The following is a 26,485-nucleotide window of genomic DNA, read 5'->3' as shown; positions in this document are numbered from 1 at the left end:
AGTTGTGGTCCACACCCAACAGCCTGTATGTAGAAAGCCTGGTGCTCTTGGCCTGAGCAGTCTGAGCACTGATTGTAGTTTCCCCACATGGCGTGTGGTTTCTTTGTGGTAGAGTTATTTGCCCACACAAGCATGAATCTGATTTGTTTTCTATAAAGAAGGCTTGACAATCTAAATTTGGTAATTGTTAACACTCCAAACTAGTCATTAACCATCTGTCCACCCCCCTGGTAATTCCCCTGCAGTTGTTACTGGATTCAGTATTGTTTCTATTCCTAAATTTGTGGGGAGTGACGCTATGGGGTTCCCCACAGTCTGTCGACGTTTATGGAGGGCTTGTTGTGTGAAGGGAGTGGAATGCCATAAAGGAAGAGAAGCCATGTTCTGGCCCCAGAAAAGACCACACAGTCTACCTAGGGAACAAATACACGAAACGTATATTTCAATTAAAAATGCTTACAAAGTTATTTAAGTTGGTCTGCTAGGCCCTTCTCCCCAGTAAGGGAGCTAAGGGAAACACATTCACTGAAATAGCTAGAGTGACTGGTGAATCCATAAGGCATAACTATGAAGGTGCCAAAGGGATTCCCCTAACCCTGGTGTACATTCTTATCTGGTTTACTTAAGACTGGCACACGCCTTATTTTATGGCGTTTTCTTTCTAAGCTACATTGGTGAATTTGTGGGATGTCTTAAGATCCTTCCAGCTTTAGAGCAGACCCTCTACAGCATACTAAATGTTGGTCGTTCCTGGGCTGCATCCTGTTTTTCCATTTTATATTTGTTTAGCCTGTGTTCTGATCACTGACATCATCAAGGCAAAGAGCAAGGGGTCATAGGGTCACCAAGGGTGTTCACTGCCTTCCCAGAGGATATGCAGCACCTAGTCCAAATGAAAAAGGGGTTTCTGATAGATGGAGTCTTCCAGGTGTTCCTGCTTTTAGATGACATCACACTCATTGACTCAAGCCCTAAAACTCTGCAATCTAATAAAGTGGATTTATAATAATTCAAGAAGTTCAACCTTATTTTCCATATAACAAAATTCTGACTGCCTTGACCAGCAGTTCCAGACTTTGTGGTCTCAGGACAAAGCTGATGTGCTTTCCTAGAATTTGCTTTTGTGCTGTTGTTCTGCTAAGAATTTCTCCAGTGTTCTCTATGGTAACAACTGTGCTATGCTCCGGTGTTCAACAAATACTGATTTAAATTTTGCAAGCAAAATGGAGATTTAAAATATTTTGCATGGATTGAGAGTATTTTAAACCGATTTTCTCTTAAAAGTCCCTTTTTATATACTTTTACCAAGAAATGATTTTCAAAATTATTTCCTAGTCAAATATGTAATTATGAGCAATTTTACTTCGTGGGAAATGGTGATGAATTTTCAGTTACAAAAAAACAAAAACAAAAACCCCTCTAATTACTCACACCTGCAGATGCTGTCATTTAATGGAAGCTCTAAAACTGGCAGCCTGCTTAAACCAGGGACCACACCCCAAATCAGGCCCAGGTTGAAGTTCTTCTTCACGTGCGCGTTCTTTGATAATTCAGGTGAGGGAGCACAGGGATACCAACACAATAACAAACAGAGGGCTCAATTTTCTCTTTAGTTTGGGACAAGCAACAGTAAGTGTAAATTCCTGCCTCACATCTTGGATGGGTTTGCCTGGTGGGGCAAACAAAAGGCCCTGTATTCAAAGAAAAATCGCTACGGACAATTACCACCCTAGACTACCAGGATGATGAAAGAAGCATGTCAGAGCTGGAAGGGACTGAAAGGCCATTTAGTTCTATCCCCTCATTTTAAAGATAAGGAAATTGAAGCCCAGAGAGATTAAGACACAAGGTTCCACATCACACTAAATCCAGGCCCTTTCATTTGACTTAAAGCACTCCTGCAAAGAAAAAAAGAATCGAAACAAAACCAACCAAAAACAAAAACTGAAAAATGGTTGTGATAAACCATAAAGAAATATGGCAAGAAATGAACATGCAGAATTCAGAGAAACACTGGAAGATTACGTGATGAGTAGGAGCAGAATCATAGATATGTTTAAAACAATGGAAAAAATTACAATGCCCCTTGCAAACAGACAGTTTTCTATCTTCATCTCAGTAGCAGAAGACTTCCCTAGATAGAAAGGAGGCTGTCTGCTTTGTCAAACAAGGTTCCCATGTTGCTTATTTTTGCTTCACTCTTTTTCCTTTTTGTAGGATATGGTTCAACAGGGCGGCAGGAAAAGGCATGTTCTAAAAAGGCATCCATAAAGTGTGGATTTAAAGTCAATGAAAACAATCAAGCTGTTTTGAATTTAGACACACATACTTTTATTGCACAACACGGTCTTGGCATAACATTGGAGTTGAGACAGAGATTAACAACTGCTTTACAGATTAAGTCATAGTGAGCAAAGCACTGGCACCATGTAACTATATACTAGAGACTGGACAGATCAATGGCCTAATGGAGGCTATTAAAGGGAGACAGTCATTGGTGGCTCTTACTATACATAACACTTTAAATTCACGCTGAGTACCTTGAGTGTTGGTGAAAAGGTTCAATTCTAAAAAGAAAAATGATACATAAGACACATTAAGCACTTTCATTCCATTCAAAAGGACATTCTGACACTCAATTAGATTTCATTTGAATAGCCATGACTGAAATTCAAGTAGCACAAACTGAACTCAAGTCCAAACCCTCTCCCAATGGAAATTTGCCACTAGTTTGCAAACTGGAGTTAGCTTGGGCAACGCCCAGAGTCACACAACCAGTGTCAGAGACTTGAACCCAGACTGCCCATCTACAAAGCCAGCTTTTTGTCCACTATGCCATACCCTTAAGTGCTACATAAATGCCAGTTATTATTATTGAGACTACCAATCCAATCTAATTAAAAAAACAAAACAAAACAACAACACAGAACACTAAGTTCAGTTGCAAAAGCAGTATTTCCTGAAGAGTAGTGAAGACTACTCTTCTGGGCAGGGGCATGGAAGATAACAAAACCCCATGAGTTTATACGGCAATCAAAGAAATTAGACTAACGAGTAAATCTTACAGAATATGCTCCTCAGTCTCACACTGATGATACCTTTATGGGCACTGGAACTGGTATCCTCACATTCATCTAGTACTTTCAATTAAACACAATTATGTTAACTGAAATTACCTTAAGGAATTTTTAAAAATTTAATTTCTCAAACCAAACCACTTTCAAAAAATAAGCTTAATTTGCTATGAAAGAGAACATGGATATTTGAGTTCAGTTTGGTTCGGAGCAGCAAATGAATGTCATTCATCCTAAGTTTGTAGTCACAGAATCATGGATTGTTGTGAGCTGGATGGGAGTTGAGAACCCATCTAAACTAACCCACTCATTTTATAGATGAGGAATCTGAAGATTACCCAAACGTCACAGGGCTAAGCAGTAACAAAGCTAGAACTCAAATCCAGTTCTGTCAGTTGGACGGTGTACCATACCATACACACTGCTTCCCCAAATCCCTCTTTAGAAATGTCAGTCCTAAGACCTGAAGCTCCCCACTCATTAGGATACAAAAGGTTGGAAAGAGCAGAGTACTCTGAACTTGTTTTGGAGATCCAAATTTCTAAGTCTACTTACATTTAGTTTTACAAAGATGCTCCTATTGACACAGGTACAGAAGAACAAAACACATCAGTGACACTAATGAGAAAATGTTGTGAGGAAAATACTTTGCAAACTATCAAGTGTTACACAATGTGAGTAATTATAGCGCCTGTGAAATTAACTCCAAAGTTCATGTCGCTGAACTCTGACTGTACTATTCTGGCTTAACTTTCAAACCAAGGTCAAACCCAGCAGCCACTCAGATGTGCCAACAGTGGGGCTCTGCATAATTCAGACTCTGAATGCCATTTACCCCTCTGCAGCCTCTGCTATGCCCACCAGGCTCTTGGACCTGTGTCACAGGGCCCATTAAGCCACGACTGCCGGGATTCATTTCATAGTATTTTTGTGGTTTTTATGACCTTTCTTCTAATATCTCTAAAGATATTTAAGAATTTTGTAACTGCCAAATGCTACCCTTCCTATGGGGAATGTAAACGAACTGATATTGCCAGCTATAGAATATCCGTGCATACACACATTTATACATATATTTATAAATTTGTAATTTAGGTCTTACTCCCCAACCCCCCTCATTAGGGTCTTTGTGTATTAGGAATTGCTTTTCCCTTCCCCCTGAGGGAAAAAGCTAAAAGTACATCCATCAGAGGGCCTTTGATCCTAATTGCCCAAAGCTGTCTTTCTAATAACTGCCAGGCAATTCAGGGACAGGTCTCCCAGAGAAAGACACAAGCGCATATTGTCTACTATTCTGTATGTACCTTGTTAATGCGTCTCACTTTTTGTTTTCACCTTAAAACCAGTCAAAAAGGTCTCTCCAATTATAACCTGACAGGAAATGTCCACCTCAGCCTAAATGACTCCACAGCATCTAGAATCATAGGTAAGATCCACCACAACCCCTCTGTGAGGGGGATGCCATTCCAATCCCCTGATCCTCATCCCTCTTGACCAACTGTAGTACTCAAAGATCCCATAGGGAAGAACTAGAGGCAACAGATAACATCTTCCTCCCCACTAACAACCATCCTGGGAATCATGGGAAGGAGGAAACATCCTTGACTCATGCCAGAGATGGAACATTTTTCTGGACAAAAAAAGGGAAAGCTGGAAAGACATCTTTGGAGCTGCCATACCATCATGCCAATCTAGACACAGAACTGCCTTGTGTCACCCTGTTCCTAGCCCTAGTCAGGCCCCAGACACCTTCTATACATCTCATCTGCACACTCCTCACTTCAGAATTTCTCCAGGTCCCACAACGAGCCACCCCCATCCAAGAAATGCCGTGAGTGGCCATAGCAGGCCATAGCAGGCCAGCACCAGGGAGCAGAGCTTGGACTGGCAGCAGCTTGGCTCACGCTCAAGAGCTGCAAACACAATAAACAAGAAGGCTACTAGAAGGGAGTCAAAGAAGAAATGAACGGGCAAGAATTTCTTAGTTTTAGGTGACTGGAAACCAGTTACATGTCAGAAATACAACTGTGAACTTGGGCTTTTCCCCGTGGTTTAGACCCTCCAACAAACTCAGCAGTCCTGCCCAATGCTGTGGACAGTCACTCAAGGCACTCTAATGTATCACAAATTCAGTCACTGCTCACATCGTCCAAGCTTCTTTTCTTGCAGGATTCCCAGGCTTAAGCAGCTTCTTTCTCTTCTTCCTTTATACTCGCTACAAATTTCCAATTCGAGGTGCCTGTTGCTGACACAATAACAGCAGAGGTAGCCAACATTTACAAAAACATCCACACTGATTGGACAATCCATTTCTGTAGCTCATTCTAGTCTGGGTCAGTGTGGACGCTCCTTTTGGTGTTCAAGGCCGGCTTTGCTTTTGCATGAGACTGCGTCCCATGCAGCAAGGGTGCTCCTCACTGCATCAAATGTCATTTCCATATTTCTACAACAGCTACATTCCTTCGCACTTCATGTAACCAAGTGCTTCAGATACTTAACTTTTAGTTCATCATCCCTTGGTCTACTAAGTTTGTGTATACCTTGTAGGACTGGCAGGCAGAAAAGGAACGTGCACATGTTTTAATTTAAATATGGGTATGCACAGCACATCTAACAGCAACAAAATATCTCCTTTGGCAAGCCACTTTTTCTAATTGCAGAAGTCAATACCAAAATAACTTTTTAGTCATCAATGCATGTTTGCTAACTTAGTATTCACAAGGAAGATGATTCACGCCTTTCATGAGCTGTGGATTTCCCAATTTTCCCACAAACAGCTCTAATTTCTCACTACTATCATCACAACAGCAAAGACTTGTCCACATGTCTTTTTTCCCCCTCCCTCCACAGCAAGCTTCCTCTTTTAGGGCTACTAGGATCTGACTTGGTTGTAAATCACTTAAATGACACCTGCCTCAAATGTGTCCTTACTAGTGCTGTCATCCAGAATGGACCTCACTCACATTTTAAAGATGATCTTCAGCAATGGGTATGGTTAATGGAAATGCTTCACCTTTTTTACATGCAGTGGACACAATGCTGTAATGACACTAAAATACACAAAGCCACCTTCCTTGGTGCCATTACAATGGCTTTTACTCTAGAAAATGATCAGACACAGAGACACCATTGGCTCTGGTTTAGAATAATCAACTGGTTCACTTCCTGACTCAACAGGATTTGCGCCTTTCATTTTTTTCCCTTTGGCCACTACTTTATTCTTCTCATCAAGCCCTAATGCTTGCCTTTTTATGCTCCTCTTGGTTTTGAGAAAGCATGACATGAGAATTCCAAGGTCTCTTGCAATTTCACATTGAGTCTTGTTTCTAGTATCTAAGACACAGAAGACCTTTATCCTCTGAGGATAGAGGTCACTTATTTTCCTCTTCATATCCATTGTTTTTACTTAATGAAGTCAGGATATGACAGAAAACAAGATGACAATGCACACACCTAGAACTATTACAATTCAGCTACTGACAAGGTTTCTGCTGTTGAAGCCAATTACATGAGCATCAGTGATGCTCCACTAATTATGGAGGTAGATGATACTCTGCAAAGAACAAATGTCAAAGTTAATAGGTTTTATGATATAAATGATTCTGATTTGAAATTATTCTTCTTTTGAATTCTGGAAAATGAAAAATTTGACTGAAATTGAAACTCAAGTTCAATTATAAAAATCTAGGTTTGTCCCCTCTGTCAATTCAGTTCTTATTTTCAAGATAAATGTGGCAATTGATGTAAAGAAGCTATGCTTTACAATACACTGCAAGCAAGCAAGAACAAAAACCCCAAAGGCCTCTCTTGTTATTCAGAAGTTTTCAGTTTCACATTTAATATCCATCTGGGCACATCCTTTGGTTATGCGGTACAAATTAGGTTTTCAAAGCTTTCTTCAGCATTTAACTAACTCTTTGCTGGTCGAAGGTACAGAGACTGTTTCCCCACACATAAATTGATCCTAAGAAAGAGAGACAATAAACATTAACCAATAAGTATTCAAACCAGTTTTTGTTCAATAATATTAAAGTTATATTTTTCAATACTATCAACTTACGTTTTAAATTTTTTTTCCTACTCATTAATCACAATGTAGCACCCATTAAAATTTAAATCCATGTTTGAGAAGTCACCAGTTCCTGGACTTCAATGCATATTTGACTTTAAAAGCTCTTTAATTTATTAAAAAAACAAAAAAACAAGGAAAAACTAAACATCTGCATCTTTTATTTCCACACCACCACTCCTTAGGTATATACATACGTCATGCAATAGAATGTAAGCTCCCTGGGCCCAGAGACTTATGTTTTTATCTTTGTACCACCAATGCAAGCAGATTTTTATAATAAAAGCTGTAAATTATGGATAGTCATTTAAAATACCTACAGAATTAGAATATATGTGCAACTACTCCCCCAATTTCTTGAAGTTTGGTTAAAAATGGCTTAAATTTAATTTTATTTATAGTAAAGCCCCATTAGTTCAATATTCCAGTACGTCAATCTAGCCTGTCGTTGGGCTAGCTATGGCGGAGTCTAAACGTCACATTCTGATTCTGCAGTTTGTAGCTATCCATTTTGCTTCAAACCCTAGCCCTTAGCTTTTTTTCCCCCCTCCCTCTTTCTGATAATATTTTTAATGATAAAAAAGATAATTACACACTAAAATTTTTTTCTGTCAGAAATTGAACAAATTTTTAAAAGGCAGGAAAAGAAAATTAAAATAATCAATTTTTTATTAACTGTTAACAGCTCTGGCAGGTTCATTTCTTATTCTGACAGCTAAACAAATGACCTTTATCACCTATGCGTTTCCATTAATCATGCGTATGTAACCATCACCAATGAAAAAGTGGTTAATCTAGAGCTGGGCTTTCCCTACCAAACCGGGCAGGGAATTGCACAGAATTCTGTTTTTCTCCTAGCAGAATGGACGAATTCTGAACAGTCCCGATTCTAGGCTAAGAGACAAGGGAGCAAAGAGCCACCCTTTCACTCGGCTCTGCCAGGGAGCGCTGACCAGGGTACCCAAAGGATGGGATCAAGTTCTCCGCTCCGCTGCGCTGCTTCCCCACCCCCCCCACCCACGGCTAAGTGCGACAGCCATCTGAGCGCACAAGATTTTACTACGAGTACCAGGACAGAGCCCAAGTTTGCAGACGCCGGGACCTCCCTGGAAAGAGGCTTCTTCCCTCCCCCCCTGCCGCCCCCCAGCCCCCAACCCAGCCCCAGGAGGGAGAAGCACTTACTCGGTCATAGATCACCTTGATTACGAGGGAGCAGCTGGGACAGGTGGCCACCTCTTCCCCGTTCTCCAAATCTTCCTATGGCAAAACCAAATAATAGTAACTTCCCTACTCCCGCGTAGAGTAGAGCTCAGTACGGCGGAGCAGAAGCGAGAGCAGCCTGGCGCCAAACCGCCCACCTCCGCACTGCGTCAAAGCTTCCCCAGCTTGCCCAAGCCTACCCCTGCCAACGCCTCTGCGCATGCCTGTCTGCCGCCGCGCCGCCGCCGCCAGGGCGGTTGCCATGGCACCCGCCGGGCGGGAGAAGGATCTGCATCAGCACAGCTCTGGCTCGGCATCAGCACCTCTGCCCTGGCTGCCCCAGGCCTCCCCTCCTGCCCCAATCTCCACCAAACTCCCTGAACCTACCCCAGGCCTGGGCCAGCCGTTTAACCCCTTAGCGTCAGCGTGGACTGTCAGGCCTTGGGATTCTTAACCTGGGATAGGTGAACTTTTTTTTTTAATTGCATTTCAATATAATTGGCTTCCTTTGCAATCCTATATATTTTACTTTCTACATTTAAAAGACATTCTGAGAAGGGGTCCATAGGCTTCACCAGACACTTGCCATAGGGGTCTAAGATCCTACCTAGACTTTCTGCACTGATGCAATCAGTCAATAACCATTTATTAAGCACTTTATGTTCCAGGCATTATAATTTGAGCTGAATATACAAAGAAAGACAAAAAGACAGTCCCTCCTGCCCACAAGAAGCTCACATGTTAATAGGGGAGACAATATGCAAAAAAAAAATGTGCATGCAAGATTTATACAATGAAGATAATTTCAGAGGGAAGAGAAGTGGCCTCCAAGCAGAGGAGGGATTTGAGCTCTGACCCATGGAAGACAGGGCACTGAGATGAAGGGAAAAGGCATTTCAGGTATGGGAGACAGAAGATGGGAGTGTCATGTGTCTCATATGTGGAGGGCAGGAAAAAGACTGGAAAGGTAGGAAAGAGGCAGATTGAAGGGTTTTAAATGTTTGAAGTCTTTATATTTGATTCTGGAGGTAAAAGGTATCCAATACAGTTTATGGAATATGTGTTAGGGGTTAGGGGGAAGAGACCTACCTACACCTTAGCAAAATCACTTTGGCATCTAAGGGGAGGGTGGAGAGACATGAGGCAAAGAGGAATTAGAAGGCTACTGCAATGGTCCAGACAAAAGGTAACGAGGGCTTTAACTAGAGCAGTGGCTACGTATGTGAAAGATGCTGTGAAGGTAGAAACAAGATGTGCTAACAGATTGTACAGTATATCTATGGGGAGGTGAATTCGAGTAAGGAATTTAGGATGAGCTTGTAATGAAATTATAGGTCCAGGCCTGGTCCTAAACATACGTACACACTTGTAAATGGTGTTTGTGTATCACATCAAAGGATCTGCGTTCTGGGAAGGGACCCTGGCACCACTACAACATTCCCAACAAATGGGCATCTAGCTTCTGTTTCAAGACTGCTTGAAGGAGATGGGACACCCTAACAGCACCTCTCCAGGTGGCCCATTGAACTTCACGAGAGCTCTAAGTGTGAGGTTTTTCCTGACATCCAGTCTAAACTGGGCTCTTTGCAATGTCCAAACACTACTCTTGGATCCGATCTCCAGGGCCAAACAAAAGGGGATTTCTCCTCATCATGACAGCTCTGAAAACACTTGTCCCTGGTTATCCTGTCTGTCTGTCTGTCTGTCTCTCTCAGCTTCTTTCTACAAAAGACCTTCATGGAACACAGATTTAGGTCACCCCCATTGTCCTGGCGACCCTCCTCAAGGGTCAGTTTATCAGCCTTCTTAAACTGTGAGGTTCACAACTGAACACAGGATGCCAGATGAGTTCTGATGAAGGCAAAGTACAGACAAGTATCACACCAATCCCGATTCCTGGAAACTATGTCTCACTTAATGGAAACCCAAGACCATAACTTTAGAGGCCTTCAAGGTCACTGAATCCACTCCACTCAGCCCCCATTTTGCAGATGAGGAAACTGAAGCACAGAGAGCTAGTGAATGACTAATGCGAAATTTTAATCCAGGTCTTCCTGACTCCACATCCGGTGCCCTATCCACTATACAGGCTGCTTTTCTGATTAAATTAGGATTTTGGGGGCTTGCCACATCACACTGCTGATTCATTTTGAGCTTGCAATACACTAAAATCCTCAGATCTTTTTAAAAACTGCTATCTAATCATGACTCCTCCATTGCACTGGTGTAAGATGTACCATACTACATTTCACCGTACTGAGGAACAGTTTTCTGGGGGAAGGTTTTTTTCCCTACTGGGTTTCATCTTCTTCAGCCCCAATGTTTTTGAATCTGAGCTGTGTGACAGAGCCAACAAGCCTTTAACTGCTGCAATACTTTCCATAACATCTGGTCTCTGAAGTTTCTACAACCTTAGTATGGATAGAAGGCTATCATTTTGCTTTTTTAGGATTCTGTAGCAAATTTTGTCCTAAAAGGAGCGTAAATGAATCAATGGTTTGCTATGATACATATCTGCACACACATTTGCATTACATTAATAAATAGGACCTTGTTAGGTTCATTGTGTATTGGAAGTTTATTCTCCCTGCCATAAGGAACCTAAGTTAAGATTTTACAATTAGTGAGGGGAGGGTGGGACAGGAGAGAAAGGCATGAAGACTACCCATTAATACCTCTATGAGGCCTCTGATTCCTTGTATGAGAGAATGTCCAATGCCATTCTCCTGGTACTTTTCAGATAATTGGCAGCTATCCTATAAGTATTAAGTGTCCCTTGCTTTTTACTTCTAACCCTAAGTCCAGCTCCAATGGGCACCACTCAGCCCACAAACTTTACAGATAAAGTGTCCATCCATCAGGGCCCAGATGGTTCATTTCATCATTAGTTCACCTTGAGTAAATCAGGAAACATTCTCCTGCCACACTCTAACCCCCAAGCAGATACTGTGCTTAAACGTCCAAAAGCCAGACCTAGAAGCAGGCGCTCCAATCTCCCCAATCACTACTTTAAAACGCCTCCCAAAGGAAGGAGCATACTTAGCATACACAAAAGACAGAACTTTTCTTATCTATAAAAAACTGGAAAGCTGAGAAACCATTTTTGCAGCTGCCACATCAGCCCCACGTGGGTACCTGTCATTTCGTCATCTCATTCTAGACCCATATATGGAGATCTGTAGGAGTACAGGTCTATAGCCAGCTGTCGAGTACCCTTTGATAAAGTATACGTCTTGCATAGGTATTCTCTTCTTCCTTCTGAGAACCGACACAAGGCTCCACATACTCATTTGGAGAACCACGTGATGGCAAATGAAGTCATTTTAAAGGGCTGAAGAAACTGACTGAGTCTCCTCTTTCTAAGAACTCCTGCTTTGGCTCTAGGAGCCCTCCTTCCAATCTCAGCAGTGAGAAGTCGTAATGTAACTGGTGCCACTAAGGGTGGCACGGGTGGAGGGGTATAGCAAAAGAGCAAGGCCTAGGCTGGAGCCAGGAGTTGTTTTCTCTTCCTTGACTTTTGGTTGTTAATTTTATACTTTTGTCCTTAATGCAAACTTGGCTTTGAATGTTATCTTTAAAGATGGGGATGAGCAGGGATGCCTGGGGGATATAACTTATAACACAAGTAAGTAAACTTGGTGGTTCTTTTGAAACATTGAAAAGACCAACTATTAGCTAACTTATTTCCCCCCAAAAGAGAGGAAAACTAAACTGTCAACAAAAAAAATGAAAAAAGAAAATTCACAACAAATGAAGAAGAAAATCAGAAACTATTTTGCTCAACCAAGTGACAATAATAACTATCATTTCTATAGCATTTTACAAATCTTACCTCATTTGATCTTCACAACAATCCTGGGAAGTTGGACCTATACTGATACTCATTTTACAGAAAAGGAAACTGAGGCAAAGTGAGGATCACACAGCTAGTAAGTACCCTGAGGCAGAATTTGAACTCAGGTCTTGCTGATTCCAGGTCCAGAGGTTCAGGGCACCTCTTTGCTGCCAACAAAATTGATAAATAGAAGGTATTTACAAAAATACAAAATACCCAGATACACAGAACACCAAACTGAGAATTTAAATAGGAAAGGCCATTCCATTCTGCCATGTCTTTAGCCTCCCTCCCCCACTGAGATTCACTAAATTCATCTCTACCATCCAGTTAAAGGTTTGGTAGCTGCTATCTACAGCCCTCCAGGGCACCTTCCTTCTTTTCCTCAATGAATTCAGTGCCTGGCTCACAGTCCTCTCCTATTCAACTCCTGTTTCCATATTAGAGGAGTTCAACACACATATTGATATGCCCTCCTAAAACATTCCAATATCACAGTTCCTCAACCTGCTCATTTCACAGCACCTACTCCTCCATTTTACCTCAGCCCCATAAAAGACGGTCATAAGCCTTGATTCTGCCATCACAAACAAACGCACCACTTCCATGGCCACAAACGCTGAAGTGTTTTTCTCTGCTGGATCACAATCTGCTGTCATTCCACCCCTCCCTCCACCTTGCAACCCCAAACCCTGTTCTTCAATGCTATGACCTTCAATCTCTTGACCCCTGCTTAGTTCTTTCTCAGGCCACCACTCCTAAACTAGGGCGGCTGCTAGGTGGCACAATGGTTAGAACACTGGGCTTGGAGTCAGTAAGACTCATCTTCATGAGTTCAAATTCAGCCTCAGATACTTACTAGCTGTGTGACCCTGGACAAGTCACTTAACCATGTTGGCCTCAGCTTCCTCATCTGTAAAATGAGCTAGAGAAGGAAATGGCAAGCTCTAAAGGGAAGTAGGAAGAAAGGGGGATGAAAAAAGGGGGATGGAACTGATAGAAGGGAAGGTGGTGGTCAGAAGCAAAACACTGGAGGAACAGGATGAAAGGAGAGAGGGAGAGAGGGGGAGAGGGGGAGGGAGGGAGGGAGGGAGGGAGGAGAGAGAGAGAGAGAGAGAGAGAGAGAGAGAGAGAGAGAGAGAGAGAGAAAGAAATGGGGAAAAATAAGATGGAGGTAAACAAACAGTGATTATAAGTGTGAATGTGAATGGAATGAACTCATTCATAAAACAGGCAGGGAGCAAAATGGATTAAAAACCAGAATTCTATAATATGTTATTTACAAGAAACACTGGAGCAGAATCTACTGTGTTTCAGCTGAAGTAAAAAAAAGATCAGGCGTAGCAATCATGATCTCAGACAAAGCAAAAGCAAAAATGGATCTAATTAAAAGAGATAAGGTACCATATACAACGAAGTAATATCAATACCAAACATACGCACCAAATGGTATAGCATCCAAATTTTTGAAGTTAAATGAGTTACAGGAGGAAATAGGCAGTAAAACCATACAAGTGGGGAACCTCAAATCTTCCCTCTCATGATTGTTAGAGGAATCTAACCACAAAATAAACAAGAAAGAAGTTAAAGAGGTAAATAGAATTTTAGAAAAGTTAGATATGATAGACCTCTGGAGAAAACTGAATGGAAATAGAAAAGAATTTGCCCTTTTCTCAGCGGTGCATGGCACTTACACAAAAATTTACCATGTATTGGGGCATAAAAACCTCATAATCAAATGCAGAAAGGCAGAACTATTAAATGGATCCCTTCAGATCACAATGCAGTAAAAATTACATTTAATAAATGGTCATGGAAAGATAGAGTAAAATTAGTTGGAAATTAAATAACCTAATCCTAAAGAATAAGTGGGTCAAAGAACAAATCATAGAAACAATCAATAATTTCATTAAAGACAACAACAAGACAACAACCCAAAATTTCTGGGATCTAGCCAAAGCAGTACCTTAGGGGAAAATTTATATCTCTAAACTCTTACATCGGTAAAATAGAGAAAGAACAAATCAATGAATTAGGCACACAACTAAAAAAACTAGAAAAAGAACAAATGAAAAATTCCCCAATTAAACACCAAATTAGAAATCCTGAAAATCAAAGGAGAGATTAATTTAAAACTGAAAGGAAGAAAACTACTGAACTACTAAAAAAACAAGAACCTGGCTTTATGAAAAAAACCCCCAATAAAATAGATAAATCATTGGTTAATTATATTTAAAAAAAGAAAACCAAATTACCAGTATCAAAAATGAAAACGGTGAATTCACCACCAATGAAGATAAAATAAAAGCAATTATCAGGAGCTATTTTGCCCAACTATATGCCAATAAATTTGAGAATCTAAGTGAAATTGATGAATATTTACAAAAATATAAATTGCCCAGATTAGCAGAAGAGCAAATTGAATACTTAAATAACTCCATCTTAGAAAAAAACTGAACAAGCCATCAATGAACTCCCTAAGAAAAAAACCCCAGAACCAGATGGATTCACAAATGAATTCTACCAAAAATTTAAAGAACAATTAATTCCAATACTATACAATTTGAAAAAATGGGTGGTCTTACTACATTCCTTTTATGACACAAATAAGGTGCTGATACCTAAACCAGGAAGATTCAAAACAAAGAAAGAAAATTACATACCGATTTCCCTAATGATATTGATGCAAAAATTTTTTAAAAAATACCAGCAAGCAGATTACAGCAATATATGACAAGGATCTTACACTATGACCAGGTGGGATTTAGACCAGGAATGCAGGACTGGTTCAATACAAGGAAAACTATCAACATAAATTACTGTATCAATAACAAAACCAACAAAAATCATAATTATCTCAATAGATGCAGAAAAAGCTTTTGACAAAATACAGCACCCATTCATATTAAAAACACTAGCGAGCACAGGAATAAACAGAGTTTTCCTTAAAATGATAAGCAGTATCTCTCTCAAACCATCAGCAAGCATTATCTGTAATGGGGATAAGTTAGAAAGCTTCCCAATAAGATCAGAGGTGAAGCAAGGATCCCCATTATCACCACTATTATTTAATATAGTACCAGAAATGTTCGCTATAGCAATAAGAGAAGAAAAAGAAACTGAAGGAATTAAAAGAGGCAATGAGGAAACAAAACTACCATTCTTTGCAGATGATACGATGGCATACATAGAGAATATGAGAGAATCCACTAAAACTAGTTGAAATAATTAACAACTTTACCAAAGTTGCAGTATATAAAATAAATGTATATAAATCATCAGCATTTCTTTCTTTCTTTTTTTTGCTTTTAGGCAATTGGGGTTAAGTGACTTGCCCAGGGTCACACAGCTAGTAAGTGTCAAGGGTTTGGTCTGAGGCTAGATTTGAACTCAGGTCCTCCTGACTTCAGGGCCGGTGTTCTATCCACTGAGCCACCCAGCTGCCCCAAATCATCAACATTTCTATATATTACCAACAAAATCTAGCAGCAAGAAATAGAAAGAGAAATTCCATTTAAAATAACTGCAGACAATATAAAATACTTGGGAGTCTACCTGCCAAGACAAACCCAGGAATTATATGAACACAATTACAAAACACTTTTCATACAAATAAAGTCAGATTTAAACAACTGGAGAAATTGCTTACGGGAAGGCTGAAACAATATAATAAAAATGACAATTCTACCTAAATTAATGTACTTATTCAGTGCCACACCAAACTAAGAAAAAATTATTTTATAGAACTACAAAAAATAATAACAAAATTCATCCAGAAGAACAAAAGGTCAAGAATATTAAGGGAATTAATGGGAAAAAAAAAGTGAAGGAAGGTGGCCTAGCCACATCTCAAACCGTATTATACAGTGATAATCATCAAAACTATCCAATACTGGCTAAGAAATAGAGTGATAGAGGCAGCTAGGTGGTACAATGCACAGAGCTCCAGCTCTGGAGTCTGCAGGACCTGAGTTCAAATACGGCCTCAGACACTTGACACTTACTAGCTGTGTGACCCTGGGCAAGTCACTTAACCTTGACAGCCTCATAAAAAAAAAAAGTAATATCAGCGGAATAGATTAGGTACACATGAAACAGTAGAGTAAATGACCATAGTAGTCTAATGTTTGATAAATCCAAAGACCTCAGCTTTTGGGACAAGAACTCATTATTCCACAAAACTGCCAGGAAAACTGGACAACTGTGTGTAGAAACTAGGTATCGATCAGTCTCTCGTACCACATACCAAGATAAGGTCAAAATGGTACAGAGTTTAGACATAAAGGGCGACACCACAAGCAAATTAGGAAAGCAATGAATATTTTACCTGTCCAATCTATGGAGAAGGGAAGAATTTATTACCAAGCAAGAGATAGAAAGCAACTGAGTTAAAAAATGGATACTTCTGATTACATTAAATTAAAAAGTTCGGCACAAACAAGGCCAATACAACTAAGATTAGAAAGCAGAAAGCTGGGAAATAATTTTTATAGCAAGTGTCTATGGCAAAGGCCTCATTTCTCAACTATATAAAGAACGGAGTCAAATTTGTAAGAATACAAGTCATTCTCCAATAAATAGTCAAAGGATATGAACTGGCAGTTTTCAGATGAAGAAATTAAAGCTATCTAGTCTTATGAAAAAATGCTCTAAATCACTATTGATTAGGGAAATACAAATTAAAACAGTTTCTGAGGTACCACCTCACACCTATCGGATTGGCTAGTATTACAGAAAAAGAAAATGATAAACATTGCAGGGGACATGGGAAAACTGGGACAAAAATGCACTGTCGGTGAAGCTGTAAACTGATCTAACCATTCTGGAGAGCTATTTGGAACTATACCCAAAGGGCAATCAAACTGTGCATACCCTTTGATCCAGCAACACTACTACCATGTCTGTCTATCAAAGAAGTATGAAAAAAGTGGAAAGGATCTATCTGTAAAATATATATATATTTATAGCAGTAATGGAATACTATTGTGCTACAAGAAACAATGAGCAGGCAGACTTCAGAAAAACCTGGAAAGACTTGTATGGACTGATGCTGACTGAAGTGAGCAGAACCAGGAGAACACTGTACACAGTAACAGCAATATTGCATGATAATGAACTATGAATGCCTTAGCTCTTCTAAGCAATACAATGATCCAAAGGACTTATGATAAAAAATGCTATCCATATCCAGGGAAAGAACTGATGGAGTCTGAATGCAGATTGAAGCATATTACTTTTCACTTTCTTTATTTTTTCATGGTTTTTTTCCCCCTTTCTGGTCTCTGTCTTCTTCCACAACATGACTAATACAGAAATATGTTTCTCGTGATTGCACACATATAAATTATCAAACTGCTTCCTGTCTCAGGGAAGGAGGAGGTGAGGGAGTGAGAAAATTTGGAACTCAAAAAACTTTTTTAAATCAATGTTAAAAATCTGTCTTTACGTGTAATTGGGAAAAATATTATTTTAAAAAAAGAGAAAATGCCATCTAGAACAGTTATATCCACTTCCTTTCTTCCCATTTTTAAAAAAAAGGTGACATATTTTGTTATTATATTATCATAGCTTTCCCTAGTATCCCTCCTCCCCTACCCCAGAGAGCAATCCCATATGTATTCAAAAAAGAGAGAAAAAGAATATGAGTTCAATATTAGAAAACTACAAATATAACAGATCATATTAAAAATAAAAATCACAAAGTAATATCAACTGAATCAGAAAATACTAATGACAAAACACAACACCTATTTCTGTTAACAAAAATATATAATATGTGGGGGGGGGTGTGCGCGTGCATTAGAAAAGAGTAAATGGACCTTTCCTCAACATGGTAAAACCAACATTTTATACATAATGTAGAAATGCTAGAGGTTATTTCAAGTAAGATTGGAGTTCAAGTATGTCCAACATTACCCCTACTATCTGATGTATTAATTCTTAGAAATCAAATAACAGTGGCAGCTAGGTGGCATCATGAATAGAGGATTCCACCTGAGGAAGGAAGATTGAATCTGGTCTCAGATATTCAATGGCTATTTGACCATAAGCCAAGTTACTTCCCCTTCCTATGGCTGAGTCATCTAATTTGTAAAAAAGTATTTGGAGTAGATCACCTCTAAGATCCCTCCAAATTCTCAGTCTATAAGGGAATTAGCACCCAAAGAAAAAATAAAATGATCACTTTTTGTACATGATATGATCATTGAGATTCAACTAAAAATAGAAAGGACATTTTCAGCAAAGTAAGAGGGTATCTAAAACAAATCCAGACTTTCTATGTATTACCAATGTACAGTAAGAAGAGAAAGAGAAATTCCATTCAAAATAACTTCAGAATGTACAAAATATTTGGGCATCCACCACACATAGGAATTACAGCAATACAACTACAAAACTCTATCAAAACAAAGACAGAAATCACAGATGTTAACTCCTCATTGTTGTGCATGGCCGCTATAATAAAAGCAATACTGTCTAAATCAATTTGCACAATCAGTGCCGTGCTAAACTTCTAAAGCATTACTTTAAAGAGCTAGAAAGAATATTTATCAGGAGCAACCAAAGATCAGAATCTCAACATAAAATAGGGGGAAGGAAGGGTGGCTAACAGCACTAGATCCCAAACTATACTACAAAGCAGTAATCATCAAAACTATTTGGTATTGGTAAAAACTATAAAATTGAGTAATGGAACAGAGAGGTCACAAGATTCAGAAGCAAATGAACATAGTAGCACAGTGTTCAATAAGCCAAGGACATCAACTATTCTCTAAAAATCAGTCCGTCTTGAAAAAATTCCATTTAGACCACCACCTCACACCATATATCACAGTAAGCTCCTAAATATGTGGATATATAACCTAGACATAAAAGGTCATATTATAAGCAAATTAGGAACAAGGAAGCTGTGGGAAAACAGGCACACTAATTCACTACTGGCAAAACTGTTAATTGATCCAACTACTGCGGAAAACATCTTGGAACAATACCTCAATACTGTAAATAACTTTCAACCCAGCACTACCATTGCATGACAGAGGGAAAAAACTCATGGACCCAAAAATACTTCTAGCAACATGTTTTGTCATAGCAAAAAACTAAAAAATGCGAGCCTCCATCAACTGGGGAATGGCTTAACAAATTATAGTATACGAACAGAATGGAATATTATTGCCCTAACTTCCCAGTTCCTCAAATCTACGCAATTTCCATGACCTACACTGTACTCCACCTCAGCTACACACAGAGATGGCCATTCCCTTGATGTAGCCATCACCTAACCTTCCATTTCCATGTTCACAAATCCTGAAATTCTTTCATCTGATCATAATCTTTTATTATTTCATTTTTCCCTACTGAAAGTCCAGCCCTGCTCTTGGTCCTCTTTTCCCTCCAGGCCATCACCCCTGCACTGGTGATGACTCTCTCCTTTCCCTACCTCAAACCCTTGGTGAAACAACTTTCCACTGTCCTCTCCTCTCCAAGTCCCTTGCCCCCTTTTCTCCTGTTACTGTTCATGATTTGCCAAACCACGCTTAGATCACTCTGACCCATCTCCTTCTATTCACGTGCTGCTGAACAGGGCTGGAGGAAATAATGAAAACATGCTGACTGGGTCAACTCCAAAGGTATGATCCCTCATCTTAAATGGCTCCTCAGGGCAGCAATTCTCCTACTCACTAATGTATTCATAATCCCACTCTCCACAGAAGCTATTCCAGACCTTCTCAGCATCTTTCAAGCCTCTCCTTCTCAGCTGAGTATGTAGAGAAAAAATTGAGGACACCTGCCCCAAGTTCCCCCTTCTCATCTCACAATGCTCAGCCATCTTTCCTCACTATCTCCTCCTTCACTCCAGTCTCAGATGAAGAGACAGGCCTTCTCGTTAAGGCCACTAGATACTCTCAGAATCCCACTGCTCCTGTCTTTTTTCAGAAGACTGCCCCCACTATCATACTCACTGTCCCCTCTTGTATCTAATCTCTCCCTATTTACTAGTTCCTTTCCTACTGCCTATATATTTCCACATCTCTCCCGTCCTTACCATTCCTGCCTAGCTCTTGTCCTATGTATCTCTCCTCTCTTCCTCCTGGAGAAAGCCATCTATATTTGGTGCCTCCACTTCCTTTCCTGTCACTTTCTTCTACAACCTGGCTCCCCACCTCATCATTCAACCCAAACGGCCCTCTCTACTGTAACCAGTAATCCATTAATTGACCAATTTCATGGCCTTTTGTCAGTCCTCATCCTTTTTGAACTCTCTGCTGCCCTTGGTACTGTTGATCACACTCTCTTCTCTCTCTTTTTTCTCATGACATCATTCTCTCCTGATTCCCCTATCTGTCTTCTCAGTCTCCTTGGCTAGATCCTCATCCAAGTCCTACCCACTAACCACGGGTGTCCCCCACATCTCAGTCCTGGGCCCTTCTCTCTTTTACTTGAGGAGCTCATCAACTTCCATGAATTCAATTATCATCTCCATGCAGGTGATTCTATAGATCTGGCTCAGGTTTCTCTCCTCAGCTCCTGTCGTGCATACCCAAGTACCTGTCAGACATCTTGAAGTGGACGTCCACTAGGCATTTCCAACTTGATATGTCCAAAATAGAACTTATCTTTACCCCCAAACCTTCCCCTCTCCCAAACTTCCTTATTACTGTTGAGGGCACCACCATCTTCCCTGTTACCCAGGCTGGCAATCCTAGATTCCTTATTCTCACTTAATCCATACGTCTAATCTGTTGCCTAATTTTACAGTTTCTACCTTCACAACAATTCTTGTATATTATCCCTTCTCTCTACTCACAAAGCTACCACCTCACCACCTCCTGGCCAGCCTTCTCACTGGTCTCCCTGTCTCAACTCTCTTCCCACTCTCATCTGTCCACCATTTGGGGATCAAAGTGGTTTTTTTCTGAAGTGTAAGCTTGACGATATCCCCCCCCCCCATCCACCCAATACACTCAACAAAGTGCTGCCTGTTAACCTCCAGGATAAAATATAAAGTGCTCTCTTTGGCATTTAAAGGCCTTTCAATCTGGTCCCTACAAAGGGACCAACCTTCCCAACTCCTTAATCTACCTCCTTCACCAAACCTATAATCCAGCTTCCTAGCCTACCTGCTCCTGGCCCATATGTTTTCTCAATGCCTTCGCATGAGCTGTCCCCCATGCCTAAATGCTCTCCTCCCACCTCCCTCTGTCTCAGGGATGCTCTTAACACTGAGCTCAAATACTTCCTTCAGCCTTTCCGGCCTCCCCCGGCCCCACAGTGAGTACTTTCCCTTGGAAATTCCTTTCCACTTAGGTACAGTTAGCATTTCTATAGCAAATTAAGGTTTGCAAAAGGCACTTTACAAATTTTATCTCAAGGGCAGGTAGGTGACGCAGTAGATAGAGCACAGGCCCTGGAGTCAGGAGGACCTGAGTTCAAATCTGGCCCAGACACATAACACTCACTAACTGTGTGACCCTGGGCAAGTCACTTAACCCCAGTTGCTTCACATTAAAAAAAATTATCTCATTTGATCTTCAAAGCAAAACTGAGTATATGGTAAGCACTTAATAAATGTTTGTTGATGCCATTACGAATGACTTTCTTATTGGGACGTAAAAACCGATGGAAAGGCTAGATTCAAAGAAATCTGGGGAGAACTGGAGGAAATGATGTTGAATGACAGAGCCAACACTTTATGCAATGACTACAATACATAAAGGAAAACACCTTTCAAAGATTTGAGAGCTCTCTGATCAATACGATGACTGGACATGATTCCACAAGACTAATCACAAAGCAAGCTTCTACCTCTTGGCAGAACTGATGCAAAATGAGACCTCCCTTTCTAGACATGACCTAAATATAAATGTGTTTTACTTTGGTATACTTATTTGTTACAGGGGAGGGGTTTTTGGGGGGTGGATTATGTTGAATTAGGAAATAAGCATTTATCAAGTACTTATTAATTGCCAGGCACTGTGCTAAGCACAACAGATATAAATGCAAATGTGGAACAGTCCCTTGACCTTAAAATGAGAAGACAAGCCATACTGGGGAACTGATAAGTTCCAGGGATGTTCAGTGAGCAAATACAGCAATTCATTGACCTGCCCTTTCCCGAAGCAATGGTAAAGTTGGTTTATCGGTGTTCTGGGAGATAGAAATGGGGAGGAGGTACATGCTGAGCATGTCAGAAAAATGATTAGAGTTAAAGATCATGGTTGAGTTTGGGGCCAGCCAGGCACGTTCTGAAGGGAGCTAAGGATTCTAAGACATGGAGATGAAGAGGGAGACTATTTCAACAATGAGGGCCAGTCTGTGTAAGAGGTAGGGAGGTGGGACACCGCATGCATGTCAGACACAAAGAAATTAGGAAGCCAAACTGACTGGATTAGAGAGAATGTGAGGGGAGTATAAAGAAAAAAGGATTCTAGAGGGTACAGATGAGGAAGAGGTGTGGTTAGTGACAGAGATGCAGAAAAAAGAAAAGAACTGTCCATCAAACATTTAAAAAATACAAAGATGGGGCAGCTAAGTACGCAGTGGATAGAGCACCGGCCCTGAAGTCAGGAGGACCTGAGTTCAAATTTGACCTCTGACCAAACACTGATGCTTCCTAGCTGTGTGACCCTGGGCAAGTCACTTAAACCCAACTGCCTAAAAAAAAAATTTTTTTTAAATTAAAAAATACAAAGATACAAAAGACAAAGGAGAGGAGGGGAAAGTTCAGAATAAACACAGACAAGCAGGGCAGTGTTGATCCTACTTGCTAAATCTAATACAAAAAAGAAAAACAAGTTCAGAATAATAGAGATTCACAGTTTCATACAAAACTCTTTTCCTAGTCTCTGTATATGAAAAGTTCAGCTTTGTTGATATTTGTCACGTTCACGATAAAAAGAAAATTTGAAAAACAACAACAAAAATGTAACTTCAAGGCGAGTGATACTAACTGAAGAAGAGAGGGGATGACGGGGGAGGAATAAATTCACCTTTTCATAGAGAAGGGCCAGGAAACGATCGGATTGGACCGAATGTTCTCCACAGACCTTTGTGGCTCTGAGTCTTAGGGTGAGCTCTTCCTGGAGGAAGAAAGATTTCAAACACACGATGCCGCCTCTTTAGAGGTCACAGGCACTGCCTCTGCATCCTACGAACTACTGCCTGGCCACTTTCTCGAAGGTCAGTTAGACTATGGTTGCGGTCGGGCAAAGGGGCAAATGGCCAGAGAGCCCAGCTCGTGGTCATCCTCTGGTCAGCACAAGCACAAGCGCTGTGGGAACAAAGCCTGTCTGGGACTCCTTGGAAAAGTTCAATGGAAGGTGGTACCTTCTGACCCCCTGGAGAGCCTCAAACTTCTGGGGACCCCCCCAATCATCTCTCAGACTTACAGATTCGGTCTGACCGACTCCCCGATTTAACATGAGTAACTGAGGCCCAAAGTCCGACGAGGACACAGCCAGGAATCGATAGGGATGTGCAGCATTTGCACCCAGGCCCTGGGGCGCGAGCGTTACCTTGGTGATGACGAAGTTATCCCCGCAAGGACAGGGGTAGAAATACGTCTCTGTTTCCTCTTCGTACTCGAAGTCTTCGATCTCCACCTCGTCGTGAAACACCGACATCGTCAGGACAGCAGCTAGCCGGCTCAGGCCACCGGCCAGCCAAGCCTCCAGCACCCCACGCCAGCGACCTCGATTTCCGGCTGCTCCAGTCCGGCACGAAGCCTGGAGCGCACGCGCAAGACGAGCTTCCGACCAACAGCCAATGGGCGCGGCGAGAGTTCCGGAAATGAGTGTCGGCATCTGGGCGGAGGTCACCATGGAGACTGTTTGGGATTGAGGAGGAAACACGAGATAGGAAGTCCCGCCCAGATTCCGGGGAATCAAGCCATTCGCTTGCTGCAACATGCTCTGCCCTTCGGAGCCAATAGGATTCCGGCGTCCGTAGCGTAGTCCCTGCGCAGCGCACATGCTGGAGAACTTCCGTTGGCTTTTACCTGCCCAGCTCTGGGGAGGCGGAAGCGGGGTTGGCGGAGATTTCTGGGGTAGCGTGGCGGTGACCCTTTTTCTGCCTCAGCTTCCACCAAACGTAAGTCCAGAGGCAGAGCCCGGGCTGAGGGGGCGCCTCGCGGGCTCCCTTGCGGCGCTGGACCTCACCCCAGCGCCGAGCGGTAGTCTCCAGGGACAAAAACGCCTCCCTTGGGTCCCTGGCGGCCCCGGAGGCCGAGCCGGTGACGTTGAGCTCGGGGTTCCTCGTTCTCTGTGCCCCTGACGTGAGCATGAGCTCCGCACCGTGGACGTCCCCGTGTCGTTCCTGGGACGGGAACATCTGTCCCCGTATGCCCCGTGTGTGCGCGCACACACCTGGGCCTTTCATTCAGATTGGCGGGGACCCCAAGATTACCGTGGGGCTGCGGGGGTCATTAGATCACTGAGGGGCTCCCCAGATTACCATGGGGCTGTGGGGACACCTAGATTACCGTAGGGTTGCGGGGGACCCCCATATTACCATGGGACTGCGGGGGTCAGTAGATCACTAGGGGCCCCCCCAGATTACCGTGGGGCTGCGGAGACCCCCAGATTACTAGGGGGCTCCTCAGATTGCCGTGGGGCTGCGGGGACCCCCAGATTACTAAGGGGCTCCCCAGGTTACCGTGGGGCTGCGGGGACCCCCAGATTACTGGGGGGCTTCCCAGATTACTCTGGGGCAGCATGGCCTCGTGGTTACCCAGCCGTCCTCGAAGTCCGTGTTGCTGGAGCTCGGGGCTGACCTTTAACCCACATGGGCCGGCCTACCTTGAACTTCTGTCCTTCCAGCGCCCCAGGCGGCTGCGGGCTGTCACCGAAAGACCAAGTGTAGACATTCAGCCCAGGCTGTGACCACGTCCCTGAAGTGGCGTCCAGCTTTCTGTGAGTCCTTCCAGCAGGCCTGTTTTTAAAAGGCACTTGACTCAGAATTCTTGTATAATTTTGATCATGTGGATGAGACCTAGATCCATGGTTTCCCATGCTGCTTTCTTCATTTCACCACCCTTGGCTGTTGGCTCTCCCGTTCAGTGGCCAGCCGTGGTTCCACTTATTCTGAGGCAGCCCAGCTTTCTCCTTTGGTAGTAAAACAAAACTTTAGCCAAACAGGACATAGTTTACCACCCCACCCAAAACTTTCAGATCTTAGAGCTGTTCTGAAGAATAGTAGGATTTTTGTTCCTCAGAGGGAAAATAACCATTTACTATAAGACAAAGTTAATTTTTGGATTTTGAGATAAGTAGCCTTTCTAATTAGCAGAAGGTCATTTAAATTTGTTGGAATCTTAACATTTTCTTAGGTTGCAAAATGCTAAAATATTAAACTAGGGATTTTAACACTGCAACTGTGTATGAGCAAAGGGTTCAGCGCTTCATTTTGATAACCAGGAAAATGAATTTTAGCACAAGTAGGCCATGATTTACTTTTGAGTAACAAAAATACTTTTTTTTGGGGAGGGGGTGTCTATAAAGCCAGAATGAGCTGTAGAGCATGGTCTAATGGGAAAAATACTGAATTTGAAGTCAGAAGACCTCAGTTCAGTCCCCTATTCCACCATATCTTTGTGACATTGGGAAAATCATTTATCTTTGGGCCTCAGTTTTTACATCTGTAAAATGATGAGGTTGAACAAAATGATCTTTTAAAATTCCTTGCTATTTGAATTCTACAATCCATTTTTTGAAGCATTTATAGGAATCAGTAAAATAGTGCTAAACAATTCCAGGTTGTTGGTGGGAATTGGGTGTTACTTTGATTAACACCAGAATTAATTCACTAGTATAGACCTAGCATGTACTTATTAGTATTTATTATGTACCTAGCAATACTTCTGTTGCTTTAATGTCAGATGTGCTTGATATTTCAGACTTACTGGTATGTAAGTTTCATTCTTGTTTGGAAATTAGTATCTTTTTGATCAGTTCGTGAATACTCATTAAGTTAAAATCTCAGTAGTTAATTTTATAACTGTGGCATAGGGGATGGAGGGCTGGCCTTGAAGTCAGGAAGACCTGGGTTGAAGTCCTGCATCTGACATATACGCTGTAAGACCATGGGTAAGTAACTTCCTCTCTCAATATCACTAGCCAGTAGTCTAACGCTACATTTCAGAGGGGTTGCTCACTTGTATCAGTGATAGGTTGTTGTTGTTTGGCCTTCTTCCTGAAGAGGACATCAGGAAGGTGATGCCATGACTTTCAAGTAAGTTGGATTTAAGTGAGGGAGGGCTGTGCAAAGTCCCCAGCTTCACTTTCTCTTCTGGATCCATGTGGATCCAGC

The 26,485-nt window shown here is 41.6% G+C and overlaps 2 protein-coding genes across 5 annotated transcripts in view; one reads left to right on the top strand and one right to left on the bottom strand.

Annotated features, from left to right (window-relative positions):
* Window positions 1-2,307: 2,307 nt before the first annotated feature.
* DPH3 (diphthamide biosynthesis 3) lies at window positions 2,308-23,928 on the bottom strand. Of its 2 annotated transcripts, XM_020987225.1 has the most exons (4): window positions 23,695-23,928; window positions 23,170-23,259; window positions 8,326-8,400; window positions 2,308-7,038 (listed from the first exon to the last, which is right to left on the bottom strand). In XM_020987225.1, the coding sequence occupies exons 1-4, from the start codon at window positions 23,800-23,802 to the stop codon at window positions 6,973-6,975; spliced, it is 339 nt and encodes a 112-aa protein (XP_020842884.1). In that variant the 5' UTR covers window positions 23,803-23,928; the 3' UTR covers window positions 2,308-6,972. The 2 variants fall into 2 exon arrangements, with proteins under 2 accessions (XP_020842884.1, XP_020842885.1); XM_020987226.2 differs by lacking the exon at window positions 23,170-23,259 and having other exon boundaries at window positions 23,695-23,923.
* Window positions 23,929-24,143: 215 nt separating this feature from the next.
* Window positions 24,144-26,485, top strand: part of OXNAD1 (oxidoreductase NAD binding domain containing 1) — a 44,359-nt gene continuing 42,017 nt past the window's right edge. Inside the window, exons 1-3 of one of the 3 annotated variants that reach the window (XM_020987221.2) lie at window positions 24,144-24,268; window positions 24,997-25,089; window positions 26,185-26,262. The gene's annotated coding sequence lies outside the window, so the exon portion shown is untranslated. The remainder of the gene's footprint in view (window positions 24,269-24,996; window positions 25,090-26,184; window positions 26,263-26,485) is intronic. The other 2 variants (XM_020987220.2, XM_020987223.2) reach the window with 2 other exon arrangements.

The sequence above is a fragment of the Phascolarctos cinereus genome, unplaced genomic scaffold (genome assembly GCF_003287225.1).
Source record: "Phascolarctos cinereus isolate Bilbo 61053 unplaced genomic scaffold, phaCin_HiC Scaffold_1;HRSCAF=81, whole genome shotgun sequence".
NCBI classification, from domain to species: Eukaryota; Metazoa; Chordata; class Mammalia; order Diprotodontia; family Phascolarctidae; genus Phascolarctos; species Phascolarctos cinereus.
Note: the sequence above shows the minus strand (reverse complement) of the source record. Positions and strands in the feature narration are given on the sequence as shown.